At 38.9% G+C, this 15199-nt stretch overlaps 1 protein-coding gene across 4 annotated transcripts in view; it reads right to left on the minus strand.

Moving 5' to 3' along the window:
• Positions 1 to 15199, minus strand: part of LOC107223250 (serine/threonine-protein kinase minibrain) — a 57696-nt gene that overhangs the window by 30480 nt on the left and 12017 nt on the right. Inside the window, exons 1-2 of one of the 4 annotated variants that reach the window (XM_046743557.1) lie at positions 8190 to 8194; positions 8121 to 8122 (exon numbers count right to left, since the gene is read on the minus strand). The exons of the other annotated variants lie outside the window; for them this stretch is intronic. Coding sequence (XP_046599513.1) covers position 8121 — 1 coding nt within the window. The 5' untranslated portion in view covers position 8122; positions 8190 to 8194. Of the gene's footprint in view, positions 1 to 8120; positions 8123 to 8189; positions 8195 to 15199 lie in introns of those variants that run through there. 4 annotated transcript variants of the gene reach the window in all.

The following is a 15199-nucleotide window of genomic DNA, read 5'->3' on the forward strand; positions in this document are numbered from 1 at the left end:
TTCTTTTCTCTCCTCTCCGAGCACCGGCCGATGATGATGACGATGATGATAATGATAATGATAATGATAATAATAATGATAATATATTTACAGCGATCGCGGTGTATAATACAATACATATAAGTTATACATACATGTGTCTTTTTAAACAGATGTCATTTTTAATCCCAGTTCATGCATAGCGTTTTAAAAAAGTTTCCGCGTCATATCCATGTACCATATACCCCTTTATTCTCATTCTTACACCGTTGTTCTCCATCTCTATCCCTCTCCCTTTTCCTTCTCTCTTTCTTTTCATTTCTTTTCTTTTCTTTTCCTTTGTGCACCCACCTGCGAATACCGAATCGTGTGTACCTGTATACATATACGACGTGGGAAGAAAGAATGGAGAAACCGACGTGAAACTCTATTCCACGTCTAACTAAACCCACCTTTCCCTCGGCCGGGGTTCAGGGGAATAGAGGTATATAAGGTGCAGGGGTATACCATGGTGCAATCAGATAATTTTCCCATTTGTCTCGCGTCTCGTTGCAGTTTCATTGTTTTCAACTCCCGCGGTAGCAAACTCTACGTATGTATCTATATACACGCGTATATGTACGTATATATCTAATATACATGTGCAATGTATAGGTATACAGGTTACGTTCTAATCTCTTTTCGCCTTCCAAAGAAAGCTGCTACACACCTTCTATTCTTAACCCTTTCTCTGTCTCCGCCATTATAATTCTTGATAATATTGCACGCATTTTATAGGTCGTCTAGCCTCGCATCAGCGGCATAGCTGGCGTAAAAAATAAGCACGCGTACGTATGTGTACGATATTATAATTTTCGTTCGTTTCCCCGTTGTTTGTTTATCCCTGTACGTTGTACGTCGGGGATACAGCGCAATCAGAATTGTTGCTTATATCGTTATATTTATGTGGTTTCCTTCAGTCTGCCTGCCACGCGGCCACCGGCTGTATACGGAAGGGTATACCTTGAGAGACCGGCACTAGCAATGCTACGTACACAACGATGCAACGTGCCGATCCTGACTCGAATACATCATCTTCTCCATCTACTGTCGCGCGGTCGGCGAAAAAGCAGGGAAAAACTAAACAAGAGCAAGATTATTCAGGCAAACAAGACATACAGAGTGAATTGGTAACGACGGAATGCTACGTCGTCTGCCACAATTTAATGCGCGTGCACTACGATTCGAGAGCGGTTTCTTTGCCAGGGCTACCAACCGTTATAAATTTAACCTAAAAAATTTTGTTACAGCTGTCGGTGTTTAACACAACTGCTATCGATAACTGAAAAATTTTTAGATTATCCTCATGACGGTTGAATGCGCATTAAGCTATAGCGGACGACGAAAAAAGAATGCTTTTCTTCTTCGGGTCACACGATTAGAGTAAATCGTATGCAGCAGCTTTGTCAAATTTGTCGGTGAGGCATATTGTTGGACGTAATATCACGGGGAGTTTTTATACAGAGATATTATCACACGATCGTCAAAGAGTGTCCTAGAAAGTGTTTTACAGACTGTGCGACGTCGACTGCGCGCGCATTGGTTTTTACATTTCGTTCATCCTGTGAAACATCGTTTTTATTAGCATTATATTTTATTTTATTTTTCAGGCAAACAAAGCACGCGACATATAACGTACCTTATTTTCGAGGTGACTACAATATTCTGAGAAGCTATCAAAGGTTTAGAAACAAACGACTATACGTAATGTATAATGTATACAATATACGCAAATACGAATAAGTATAGTACAAAATGTATATTACATACTAGATTCCAGGTAAAGTGTGGACAGCCCGTCGCTGCCTTTGCATGGAAGAAATCCTGTATGCGTACAATATCGGTCGATAATTTTCGCCGTAAAGGTCGGCGATAAGGATCGACCAATTATTTCTCGGGAATCGTTAAAATATGCAGAACAACTGTAATACGTGATCATGCACATACATACCGCGTATGTAGGTACCATTACACTGTTGTGCTGTACTATAATATGCTTTTTGTAAATTGGTACGTTGACAAGGCCATGAGGACTCGGTTTACAAAATATACCTATTTACACGTACATGTATATACGTATAATATCAAGGGAGGAATCGACGATGACGAAAAGAAGGCGCCAGACGTTATTTTCTTCTCGGCATTGTACTTTTTTTATTCGTCATTTCCACATTGATTGATATTCGATTTTTCTCTCCTTTTACATTATTATTTCACTTTACACCGATATATAATATCGTGGGTTAATTGCAGGATATAACCTACATAATGTTGTACCTAGGCTTCTGTTTACAACGACAAACTGTCGCCTGCACCCTTTTTTTCTTTTCTGTGTCTGTTCGTTTGTCTAAAATTTATTTTCTGGTGATTTCTTTTTTTTTTTTTTGCATTTTAACGAAAATCATAAAACGTAAGAATGGAGAAATTGTGGAGAAATCGGTAGTAAAAGGAAGTGGCGCGAAATCTATAAAATTTCTAATTCCCAATGTCCTGTACAAAGCAGACATGTATACGGAGAAATGGGAAGCTACACACGCACATATGGAAATAATCTGCAGCACAGCCATAACTGCCGAACGGTGAAACGAAGATAGGAAAAAAAGAAGGTGAAAAATGAGTAAGTGTAGAAAGAAACGAACGTAACGCAAGAGTCCAAGGAATGGTTTTACGTTAATAGTAATAAAAATGAAGTATGATTAGAAATCGAAACGTGGCCGTTTAAACGTACTCTGAATGATGTATAAACGTTTAAACGAATTGTGCCAATAATTCGTGGTCGTTTCTTGGCCCAATACCGCGTGACGAGGGTTTCAAGTAATATAATAATTATACTCGAGGAATGGAATGAAATATCTTACGCGAAATATCGCAGAATATGGATTTATCCAATTCTCAGATTATTGTAAACTCTACATTTTTAAATCTGCAAGCAATTTTGATCTCAGGGATAAGAATCTTTGTAGAAGAAAATTTGAAAAAAGACAGAGAGGAAGGAAAAGAAAATGAGATATATAAAAACGCCAAGTTTGAAAATTACTTTCGCAGAGATATACGCGTCGCGGCAAAGCCAAAGTCTCGACTCGAGCAATAGATGATTGGAGAGACATGCTCGCGACAGGCTCGGTTCGACGAAAAGACGAAATCGATTTAAATCCATATAATAAGAAAATTACCGAAAATTTTAAGTACACAAAGTTTTCCTTTCGATCATGATTGAATTTCTGTTCATATCTCGGTATTGGACTTGTTATATGTATATGATATATATTTACGTACATAATACAGAAACTTGAGTGACGTGAAATCGTAAATAATAACCATTGCCTTCTTTCGTCTTATTTCTTTCCTTTCTCTTCTCCTTGTTCATACACCCGTTGAAAATCAGCGGTAGAACTGCTTTCAGTGGAAAAAAAATTGCGAGATTACTTCTTGACCGCTTGAGATAAGATCCCGGTATGGGGAGGAAAGAGAAATTACAAAATATAGTATATAAATACCGGAGCAAGAGTATACATGTATTATATATAAATAAGAATAAAAAAAAATACGAGAAAAGCAATCACTGCAATATTCCAGTTATTTATACGTTACACATATATTATTTAGAAAAAGAGTCAAAAGATGAAGAAATTTTTTTTCTCTTCCTATAATATAACGTTTCTGGAACACGATATATATATATATATATATATATATATATATATGTGTATATGTATATTATAAATACACGCAAGCATGTCCTGTTATAAAAGTGTGATACACGCGTATGTATATACACAGAGGATATATTTTCATCGCAAATCGGCAGCTGCATATATTTCAGCCTTGAGATTTGAATGCGTGCAGAGGTCGTGACGAAACTGTATAGAGAATAAAAAGAGGCAAAGGTAGGCATAAAGTGGGTATGCATTTCGTGTATGTATACACGTGTGGATGTCTTACATGCATGCAGAGCTGCGTGCAGCCGATTGTACGAAGGAAACTCTCTTGTCGCGAACATTGCGTGCTAGAGGCGTCGCGTCGTCGTCGTTCACTGCATCTGATTGTGAGCGGTTTGCCAGTGTGCTATGCAGTGTTTCTCATGTTTTAGTGGAAAAGCGAAAGGAAAGAGAGAGAAAGAGAGAGAGGTATGAAAGGTACGAAAAGGTAAGTAAAACCGTCACAAGGCACAACATGGTGTACAGGGGTTGTTACGTTGGACGGAATCAGCGACGATCAAAGCAAGTTATATTATGCAGCTGTGTTCGACATGCGGCAAAATTGGTCCATCGGAATTAGTGTCGAGCCGAGGTTAGGTAGTAACTTTATTACCCAACGACGCATTTTTGTAGAAAAAGATGAAATAAAATAAAAACTGTTCGGTATTTCGCGCAAGTTTGTCAAGATTGTCTGAATGCTACAGTAAACTTAAATTTCGTAAATTTTCAATTGGTTAAATGTTACTTCCAAGTTACGAAATATAGAATTTTCTTTTTCTACGTTTCGTTAGATTGACGTTACTACAATTCAAACCCCGTAAAATTTAGTCGATACTAATATGTTATCAACATCCTTTATACAGTATGAAAATCTGTTGATTCGTATATTTTCATTCTCTCTTTTCGATTTCTTCAAAAGCCCGATGCACATACCTTTGGCGTCCACTCGTTAAAATCAAGTTGCCAAAAAAACCGCGGGTGGCATGATATCATTAGGTCTGAAGATCAGCCGACGTGTGTACGTTTATTCGAGGGAGTCACCTGGCGGAGCTGGTGCAAGTAACAAGAAGAATGGAAAAAAAAGGAGAAAAGGATTATATATATACACACACACACACATATACATATGCGAAGGAAGAAGAAGAAGAAGGAGGAGGAGAACGTTCCCGCAGGACGAGGCGCCGCGACGCCGGCGTCGGGATGCGAATGTAGGATATAGGAGCACATAGGACAGGCGGACGGACCGCAGGGAGGGGAGACTGGCATAGCAACAGAAAGAGCGTTTCGAACGAGCGGCCTCGTCGAGTTCAGGGGCTGCTGCTGGTGATGCTGATGCTGATGCTGGTGTTGCTGGCGCTGTTGCTGCTGCCCAAGTACCTACAGACAGCCAACAGCCAGCAACCAGCAGCCAACAGCCACAGCGGCAGAGCAGCAACGGCGTGCGAGTGAACGAGGCTAAGGAGATGAAAGAGAGAGAGAGAGAGAGAGAGGGAGAGGGAGAGAGAGAGCGCGGGAGAGAGGCAGAGAGGGAGAGGAGAACCAGCGTATTGATCGCGTCGCGCGGGGGAGTGGAGTTGGCGTTGGAGGTGGAGGTGGAGACGGATGTGGAGGTACGAAGCGCCGACCGGCTAGCCACCAAGTTGCCATCCGACCAACGCCAAACCTCGCCGGTAGTCCCGGCGCAGCTTTCGAGCCCCCGCAGCGTTCGAGAAGAAGACTGTCTAGCCGTAAGCCTGGGCCAAAAGAGGTACAAGGTGTCGGTCCCGGACCCGACGATAATTGACGATTGTATTGCCAAGGAATACTTGGACAACGATTTTTTCTACACATTTTTAAAGGGCGTCACGGATGATGAAGTTCGTTGAACCTCCCTGGCGGCAATGTTGACACAATCGTGGAAACACTCATGTATTTCGCACAGCTTTGTAATTGTCAGGAATTTTTGCAACGAAAATTGTACGGTCCGTGGCAGTAAATCGCTTACGGTATCGATTTTCGGTACGCGTACACTTGTTTTACAATTGCGATAAACCGATTCTAATTGCCACTTTTTTTCGTGCGTAATTCAGTCGCGTTCGCATCGCGAACTTTATTCAACATCTCATCGACGATGGATGGTAACGAAATTTCAAACTATCCGCAACCGTGTTGATATCACGACGCTGAAGCATAGTCATCGATTCGTTATTAAAAGTTCTCGCAAAAACCACTTCGATATATGGTGTTTTAACATTTCTGACACTTGTCCGACGATTCAAATAGTTTGGATCGTGAAAAACAACATGTGTAAGAACCTTTTGTGAATATGTCGTTAGCTAGCCTCACCCTCCTTGTATTTAACCTTCGCGTTGCCTTGAGCATTTTCGCGTCTTCTCTCGAGATTAAAAAACTTTTGATATTTCGGCCCGATCGAAGCATTATTCACGATGAAACAGCACGTAGTGTGTTGTTGAAGCATTGCCGACGTTCGACATCCTTGTGAACGCAGCTGTACAAAAGTACATACATGCGTCGACTTTCAAGGATGTCTGCTGTGCCTACCTTTACTTTCGCATCCTATTTTACGTAATCGAACGGAGAATCGGAGAAGAACATGAAAACAACGGAGCAAAATTTTTCGCACACTGAATTTTGGTCAATTACGCAAAACACTTATAGAATAGAATGACAAAATCTAAGTGTACGGACGACATCCTTGAAAGCTATACCATTATTTCGTGCAGCTTTAACGCACGAAGAGAAGTATGTTCAACCGTCATTTCTCGCTAAATGCACGCGAATAATATTTCTAACGGCTTCAATTTAAAACAGATGTTTCATTTTTATCAAGAGAATGACCGAGGTTCAATTGGATTGAAATGTATAGTTATAACTGGAGATGAATCAGATGGTCCAACTTTGGATAACTTTTAATTATCGTCAGATAACCTGATGGTAAAGAAGCTGTCTACGGCATAAGATCACGACAAATACAAAGCTTTGATTCTTTATTCAAAAGTCGTCGGGATTCGGGTGACGATTTTCGAATCGAAAAAAATAACCACAAAGTTTCAAAACTTCCGTAACGCATTAATTGATCTCATATGACTTACCAAAATTCACACAGTAATGACGCGTCGTGTTACTAATTTAATTCCCAATCGAATATGCAAAAAGAACAACTTTTCTAGCAAGTAAACGAAAATTTGAAAATGAATAAATATCGAATTTACTAATTACTACTTTGTTTCAATATTGTAAGGTACAGGGATGTTGTTAGCGGTTGATCAAAATTTCAGACTGATCGTATTTTCCGGTATTATATCTTGCAGCACGATGTACACAATCCACAACAAAAAAAAAAAAAAAATTGACACGGTTGATAATAATTCTTGTTGCACGTTATGTATTTATTATTTATAGACGAAACAAAAAAAATCAGAATGAATAAAATAAATGGAACGTAAAAAAGAAGGATAAAAGAAAAGTACTACACGTTTAATGAAGGGATCCTCCGGTAAAAGACCGCAAATTGTAATTCCTCGGATATACAGGAATACAGTTCGCGTGAAGTTTGAATACCCCGATTTATCGAGGGAAAAAAACCGACTAAAAATAGAATACTAATTGTAAGTATTCAGGACATATTACAAAGACCTAATTAATCCTCGAGTTTCCTTACACGATTGCCAAAAATTTTTCAGATAAAAAATACAAGATTACGTTCGACGATTCGCGTATAAAATACGATCTCAGTTCCAACTAGTAATCAAATTCCTTGACTTTAGCTAACAATAAAATCAAAATTTTCTCCAGTGTAGTTTAGTTTCATAAAATCTTGGATATCACTGAATGAACGTGTGCAATGCGTAAAAAGAATAAGTTTGTATACAATTTGTTTGATAAATTGGCAGTATAGGCGGAATGAAAAAAGGATCCTGTGTCAACTGTGGCTGCGCAAATTTGGCAGGATGACAGTTTAGAACGTGAAAAAGAAGAAAAAGATCGGAGTATCAAGCGACGGATGTCGGACGGTTTATTGCTGCTGACCTACGTTCACGCAGCAGAGGCTTTCGGTAATGCTAATAGTCGGTGAAACGTGTTGCCCCGAATTCTCCGCTGCCCTAGTATTCGAGTATGTGGTGTGTTGTTATAATTAGAATGAAGCGAACGCTCTAATTTCGGTTTAATAAGCTAAATGTGCGCTGCTGAGAAGAAGAAGAAGAAGAAGAAGAAGAAGACGAAGCCGGATCAACGACGAAGATTAGACGAAGAACGAGAGACGATTGCACTCTGCATCGCAAGGGGAAAAGCGTTTCTCATCTAATTTATATTTTTCTCTAACTTTCGTTTATATCGATAGAATAAACACTGTGTATCGAATAAAAACGTTCGAAAATAAATATTCTAAAAATGGTTTGGTACTTCTGGGACATGCGATACACCGTATTTTATTTTTGCGCTGATCCGCCAATTCCAGTTAGACGATACAACTGCTGCTGCTGTTTCGTCTAGAGTCCAACGTCTAGACAGTTACGTAAACGACAAAACGGCCAGAAATAATAAACTATGAAGGATATGTGTGTTTGAGACTCGAAATTATGACGATAGAAAAGAAATACTCTGTAAGTAAATACATGCGTATGCCGATATTCTTATTATAAGTGTATAAATAATGAGGAGCAAATAAAGTGATCGATCGTATTACACGCATCATCGACTTTAACATTTGTTCTTCTGCGTATTTATATTTTCTTTTTCCTCAATTGAAAAGAAAAATGGACGGTTTTCCTGAGCGTCGAAACAAATAACTTCGCGTCATATCTATAATAATATGATAATATAATAGGGAAACGGGTAGTTTTACGGAATGCAGTAGAAAATTTCGGGTAAGTTTACGTCAAGGGATTCTCGCGTAATGTCTTTTCCTTTTCCTCCATTCTCCCATTTCCAGTTTTCTACCAATCGGACGGTAATTAATAACTTCGATACGACGAACCGCACAGAGGCACAGACGATCGAAGAGTTCAAAGTAAACAAATGAAATGATATGTTGATTATCTTGATCAGTGCTTGATAAATAATTGGTTATTGGTAATTATTAATTAGCGAACGATCGAGCAGGCGGGGAAAGGAAAAGGCTACAGAGCTTTGCCTGCGGCTATCTTGCTCTTCATCTCTTTCAACCTCGATTCGCTCTCTTTGGCTAGCTGCTTTTCCGCTCTTGGTTCACCATCATTAAGCAGCTAAGTATGGCCCGCGTCGAGAAAAGGCCAAGAGCCTACGTAACATTGGACCAAGAAAAGATGGACGGACGAAAAGTTTTACTTTGAAAACTTTCCTCCCTTAAATATGTCAACAGAGAAAAGCAGATTTAACATTTTTTACTGTTTCTGCGTAAAAAAAAAAAAGAGACTCTAACAAAGTTGCAGTTCAGGATTAGTATCACTCAGCGTACACTATAGCCAAAAGCGCGATGAAGAAAAAAAAAGGAAGAAAAAAAAACTCGACGGGCTTTCAAAAGGTGGGACTAAACCAATAACCAAAATATGTCTGATTAAGTACTGACGAGTTTTGAAAAAAAAAAAATTATTAAACTGTACGTACAGAGTAAATCGAGCTACGATTCATTAGAATTGGATGAACAAGGAATTAGCGAAATAATGTCATGGCTCTCGTCATACAGTTAAGCATATTTTTTTCTGCACGTATAATGAACACTGTTACATAATCAACGCCACTTCCATTGTAGCTTCGAATCGGATTTTTCGACCACGTAAACTTCGCTGAGTACTATTTAAATTTGGAAACTTTTCTACCGAGACCGTACATACGACGATACATCGTCAAGTTGAAAGTATATTCAACCGGAACTGCCAATTACAAATTAGATTGGACACGCACAAAGGCAGTAATAATTATTAACGCGGGCTGCAGCGAACAGCTGATCGAGTTCTCTGGCACGGAGTGTCATGTCAGTCGTGCAATGAAAATAAAATTCGTGTATATCGGGGAGTTTTTAAGAAGAAATGCAAGTAAAAGTGCCGAGTGGTTGGTAAACGAAGTGGTTGACGACAGTGTCGGTGATGGTTGTTGGGTCAGTGTTCTCAGACTCATTGAACCCGCATCATCTCATCCAACACAAGGAACGGTAAGCTGCAGGGAGCACCGAGAATCTATATAAGAAACAAATAGGCACAACTTGGAGCCCTGCCTAGGCAGTGACTCTTTGACAATGCAAAGACTCCTCTCCTTCTTCTCTCCTCTTTCTCTCTTTCGAACGGCGTCAGGTCCGCCTAGTCGTATATTTTTGACCTGGCATCTGTCTCTAGGTGTTCTTCTGTGGTCGTATAGACGAATGTTCCTGTATCTTTTTCGTTGTCTGTTTGCTTTATTTCTTCACTTTTTTCTACCCTTTTCTTTTCTTCTATTTTCCTTCATCTCTTCACCGATACTCGACACTCGTTCAAATACCAACTTGTTATGTCTCGACGCCGTCCTCGTCGTCGCACCTCAACAGCCATATGTGATAATTTTCTCATCCATGTCATTATTTCCTCCGTTTTACCATCCCAAAGTAGTTATTAATCGTCAGAAAGAGAATGTTTCTTTTATCAAGGTAATCCGTAACTTTTACTTTGGTTTCACTGATTGAGCACTTCAGATACCAGAAATGTAGAGCTGAGCTGGTATGCCAGCGATTCGGGTGTATAAGATACGTTTACGTTATGTCTGAGCATTAATTGGCAACTTCCGCTTGTGGTAGTTATATATAGGGCATTCCACGTCAATTCGACTAGGGTCTGACCCTCGCCGTCTTGATTCGGATTTCGTCCGCGATTTCTTACAATGTTGTTCCAACTCTAAAAAGCAATTCAATTTTCTTTCAGATTTTTCCTACCCTCCCGGCATCCCCGGAACTCCTTGAACGATGATATTTTGACAATAGTTGAAACATTGTTGAAAACTATGAAACTAAATTACGTAAATTCTATGGCCATAATCAAAAATATTTCAACCAAAATTGAAACGGGCAGGCAAAACGGTGATTTTTCATTCATCTTTCAACTATATATAAAGATAGCTATAATGACAGTTCGCCTTGTTTGGCGACGAGGTAAAGGACTATCCTGCACATGATATGTATGTATAGTGCGTTCGTGTACGTATATCGTTGTTGGAATGCAACAGCGAATCTCAAGGCATTCGCAAGGCGCCAGTCTCAACTGTACCTAGGTACTTACTACGTATCTGTGCATCGTTTCCTGCACATCAAAATGACTAGTCGCGTTCCTTCGATCCATCTTATGACGAATATCCGTAAAGAATTAACTCAATCGATAATATAGAGCTCGAAAATATATGCGCGACATGTAACGTAACAACGTGATTACAATATTACAAATGACAGATAAAGTAAGAATTGAAAATATCTATCCCATTCATCGTTTATCATAATCATGCGATATATATGTCGATTGGATGTTCAGTAAAATCCGAGACGTGATGAAGAAGGAGACGATTAGAAGGTTGAGAAAGGTTCGTTAAAGCAATACAAAGAGCCGAATAATAGTATTTTGTAATGATAAAATAAAAATTTGCAATTAACAGATCTTCGAATCTTATACTTCGGTTAAGACATTCGTATTATTACTTCTGTATACAAGAATTTACTCTCACGATAGACGAGGTCCCGTCAGCGGACTCAAATCAGCATCTCCTCTTTTTCTCATTACTGTGGGACAATCGAAGCTATTTCCGTATACAAGACGCGTTTCACGGTTACGTATACGAATAATACACGTGTAATATTAAATAGAAAAAATGTTGGATACAGAATAACATAGATTAGAAGATTTATTAGGAATAATTCCGTTATCATAACTGTATCGAAATTGTCTTCTTTTTTAGTAATAACAGATATATATCGGTTTCTTTTTTTCCGACGAGTTAAAGAGCCGAACGTATCTATTCGAAATCAGACCAACGAGCGTGTGCAGTTAATACCACAGATCTAACAACACCGAATCATTTGCTGAAGATGTATGATTGAAATTCGTCTTCAAGTAAAAATATCATTTAATTACCGATGATCAGTGGACTGGAATGTGTTTGAAAAGGCGTGTATGATAAACCCTCGTTCACAAAGCAACTCGTATATATCTTTCATCGTAGAATATAATTACATATTGCGTGACTGAGCGATCGCAAGCCTGTGTACACATATATACTCCATAGCAATTAAAGTGATAATTACGATGATTTTCGAGGAATAAAAAATTAATCAATCACCGTGATTAAAGATCACGATAAGTAACGTCGTTATATCAAACGAAAGCAAGCGAAGCCTAACCGAACGTACAAAATCGGCAGCATAGTAAAAATACGCACGAACAATTTCCCATAAATAAAAATCATCTTCACTTCGTCCTCGTCGGCCGACCGCAAAAGCGAACCACTATCATATGTAATACGGCAATTCTGTAGATCGTCATGAATTCCTACAGCATATAGTTATAACATCTGTTTTCCGCCTGCGAAGCTACGGAAGCGCACGTAATAGTTCATCCGGTGGTGTCGGAGAGGAAGAGGAAGAGGAGGAGGAGGAGGAGGAGGAGGAGGAGGAGGAGGAGGAGGAGGAGGAGGAGGAGGAGGAGGAGGAGGAGGAGGAGGAGGAGGAGGAGGAGGAGGAGGAGGAGGAGGAGGAGGAGGAGGAGGAGGAGGAGGAGGAGAAGCAGTTGTCAACTAATGCGTGGGTCACATTCGCATACATACCTGTACATTATAATTATATATGTGAGTGATTGAGGATAGAGAATTCACACTAATTTGTTGAACCAGCAACGAGTAGTATATTCGTAAGATGTAAAAGCCGCGTATAGTATAATACAAGATAGGAAAAGGAGAAGAAAGGAAGGGAGAAAAAAAAGAAAGAGAGAGAAAGAGAGACAGTCGACTGTGTTGTGATCCTTTGCTGCCCCTCCACTTTTGACAAATTGATGTTTTGAATATTGTTTACAATTGTTCTCGATTTGTTATACATTGTTACGAAAGTTTATATTGATCGCCTTACAGAATACTATAAAAATGCCAAAAAAAAAAACCGTTATTTGAACGAAACCCCACTTTTGAAAAATCAAACGTTTTTTTGACGTTCCCGATTGTTTTACTTGTTCTTCGCAATGTTTCAAAACGGTCAAGTCGTAAGTCCGACGACCGGAGCCGCCAAAAGGAAAAGAGTATTTTTCACCCCACACAGACGATGCAGGACAGCAACAGTTTTGCCGGGCAGTGATAGCGAGCTGCTTCATACATTAACGCGGAGAGTGGCGAACCAGGTTGGCGATGCATCCGAGCTTCAAGAAAGTTAGCGAACAGGTAGAGGAGCCAAGTTATTAAAATAATTAACAATTTTTCGATGCACCAGACCGCGAACCAGACCTTGCGTCTCCCCATCTTCCGCGAGTTTGTTGCCGTGAGGATGGATACTCGTTACCACATGTAGGTACCTACTTCCTTCAAGCCTACGCGGAGAACGGATCCTTACTACAATTCGTTTTCGATCTTTTTACACGTTAGATCGAATATAAAACAATTGAATTGTGTACGGAGTATAAATGAAGAAACAATTAAGATTGAATCAAAACTGCAGATGCATTTGTTGAGGGGGCGTGAGGCATGATGAAAAACCTGATGATTACATTTTTTGAACATTTTGGAATTAATTGACGATGAAAAAAAAAATGCTTTCGTTGTGTTTATTTATTTTCAGTCTTCGCATTCATCCCTTATAAATTACAAAGTGTGATTTTGTAAAATGTTACCGAAACAACAGAAAAAATCTGAGCTTGAAAGGGTCAGCGGTTTGTTCTGTGCGATAATTCTACAATGAGTGAAATTAACTTGTTAAACATAATTCCCGAAATTTTATCAAAGCTTCTCTAGAAAATAAAGTTTTCGTCATCGCGCAAACGAAGAAGAAAATTCGTATCAAGTTTTTTCATCTCCTTCGCTTGACGAACGTCGTTTATCAAAAACCGAAAACAACGATTTTCAAGAACTGTGTAAAAGAAAAAATTCAACTATTGGACTATTTTCCTGCCAAAAAAAAAAAATAAATAAACTTGCGATAGTTTCGCAGAAAGTAATTACAGAGTGACCGAAAGAGACTGAAACCGTATAATTATAACCTCCAATATCTTCCCATACAACACGTGTAACGTACAATTTTACTTTCATTATATTCTTAGTCAGAATATTATGAAGCTGAAACCAGCAGCCAACCGTGTTAAACGTTTTGGAAATAGAAAAATGCATTTTAGTTTTATCCTCGTAACTGTATAAAAGTATCGGGGGTTCAAGATATTTCACAAAATTTAGATATTCGGACTTCACTACCTTGTTCGAATAAACATCACAACATTTGTCTGCTAATTGTGGGTGTTAGCTTCAGCCTCGTCAGAAAATTGTTTCAAATATCAAAATATCACACAGCAGATAAACGTATAATTAAGAATCTGTAGTGTTACCGGTTGCTTCTTTCTCTTATTTTCGTTACCCCCCCCCCCCTCCCTCCCTCCCTCCCTCTCTTTTCTCCGTAGCGTAGGTATATGTATACAGGAGAGATAAATTTTCTCGCGGGAAGAACAGAAGAAGAGGACGGCTGTTACCTTAAAGGTAAGAGGAAGGAAGGATGGAAGACGGGAGGGAAAGAGGAAAGAGAGGCCGCTGTAGCTGAGGTACGATTTTACGCGACTCAATGGGCGGCCGGAAGTCTTTGTTCGGATGAAGGAAAAACTATATAGAGACGACTCGTCGTTTGTTGGCGCTACTTTATATACATATACGTATACGTTTACACGTGTGTGTGCATGCATATGCCTATCGCGTGGTTTGAAAGTACATGATATACCTGCCGAGTCGACGTAGTCGTAGTTAACTCGCGGTCTAATTTCAAGACGGACGATTTTGTTCTCGTAGTGGGTACGAAAGAAACAAATTAAAAAAATGTATACGAATAATCGGTGGATAGAGGATCTGATACTTGTTGAGAGTTTGTGGAACAGTGGCTATCAAACTATAAAAATAAACGTTACAATTATTTTATCAAGCTGGTACCTAAACCTTCACGCGAGTGAATCATGGAGGAAAAAAATATTGCGTCATTTTCCGCATTTATAATGGATTTTAAAGGTGTGTATATATTTTGCAAAATGTATACTGAATTTCAGATAAACGACTCAAGTTGCACGAAACGGTAGATATTTTTTCTGAATAATTATCCTTGAATAAACGTTGCGAATTTTCACCTTACGTATAAATTGAACTTATCGAAAAGAATCGTTTGATATTGTTCATAAATTTTTTCGAGGTCATTACAAAAATACGACAGGAATATATATTGTTCGTTGAATGATCGATTAATTATTAATTATACTGATGTATAAAACGAATTTTAATTAGTCCGATTACTCTAATTATTTTCGTGTAAATTGTATCTCGAA

Source organism: Neodiprion lecontei, chromosome 6, assembly GCF_021901455.1.
Source record: "Neodiprion lecontei isolate iyNeoLeco1 chromosome 6, iyNeoLeco1.1, whole genome shotgun sequence".
In the NCBI taxonomy this organism is placed as follows: Eukaryota; Metazoa; Arthropoda; class Insecta; order Hymenoptera; family Diprionidae; genus Neodiprion; species Neodiprion lecontei.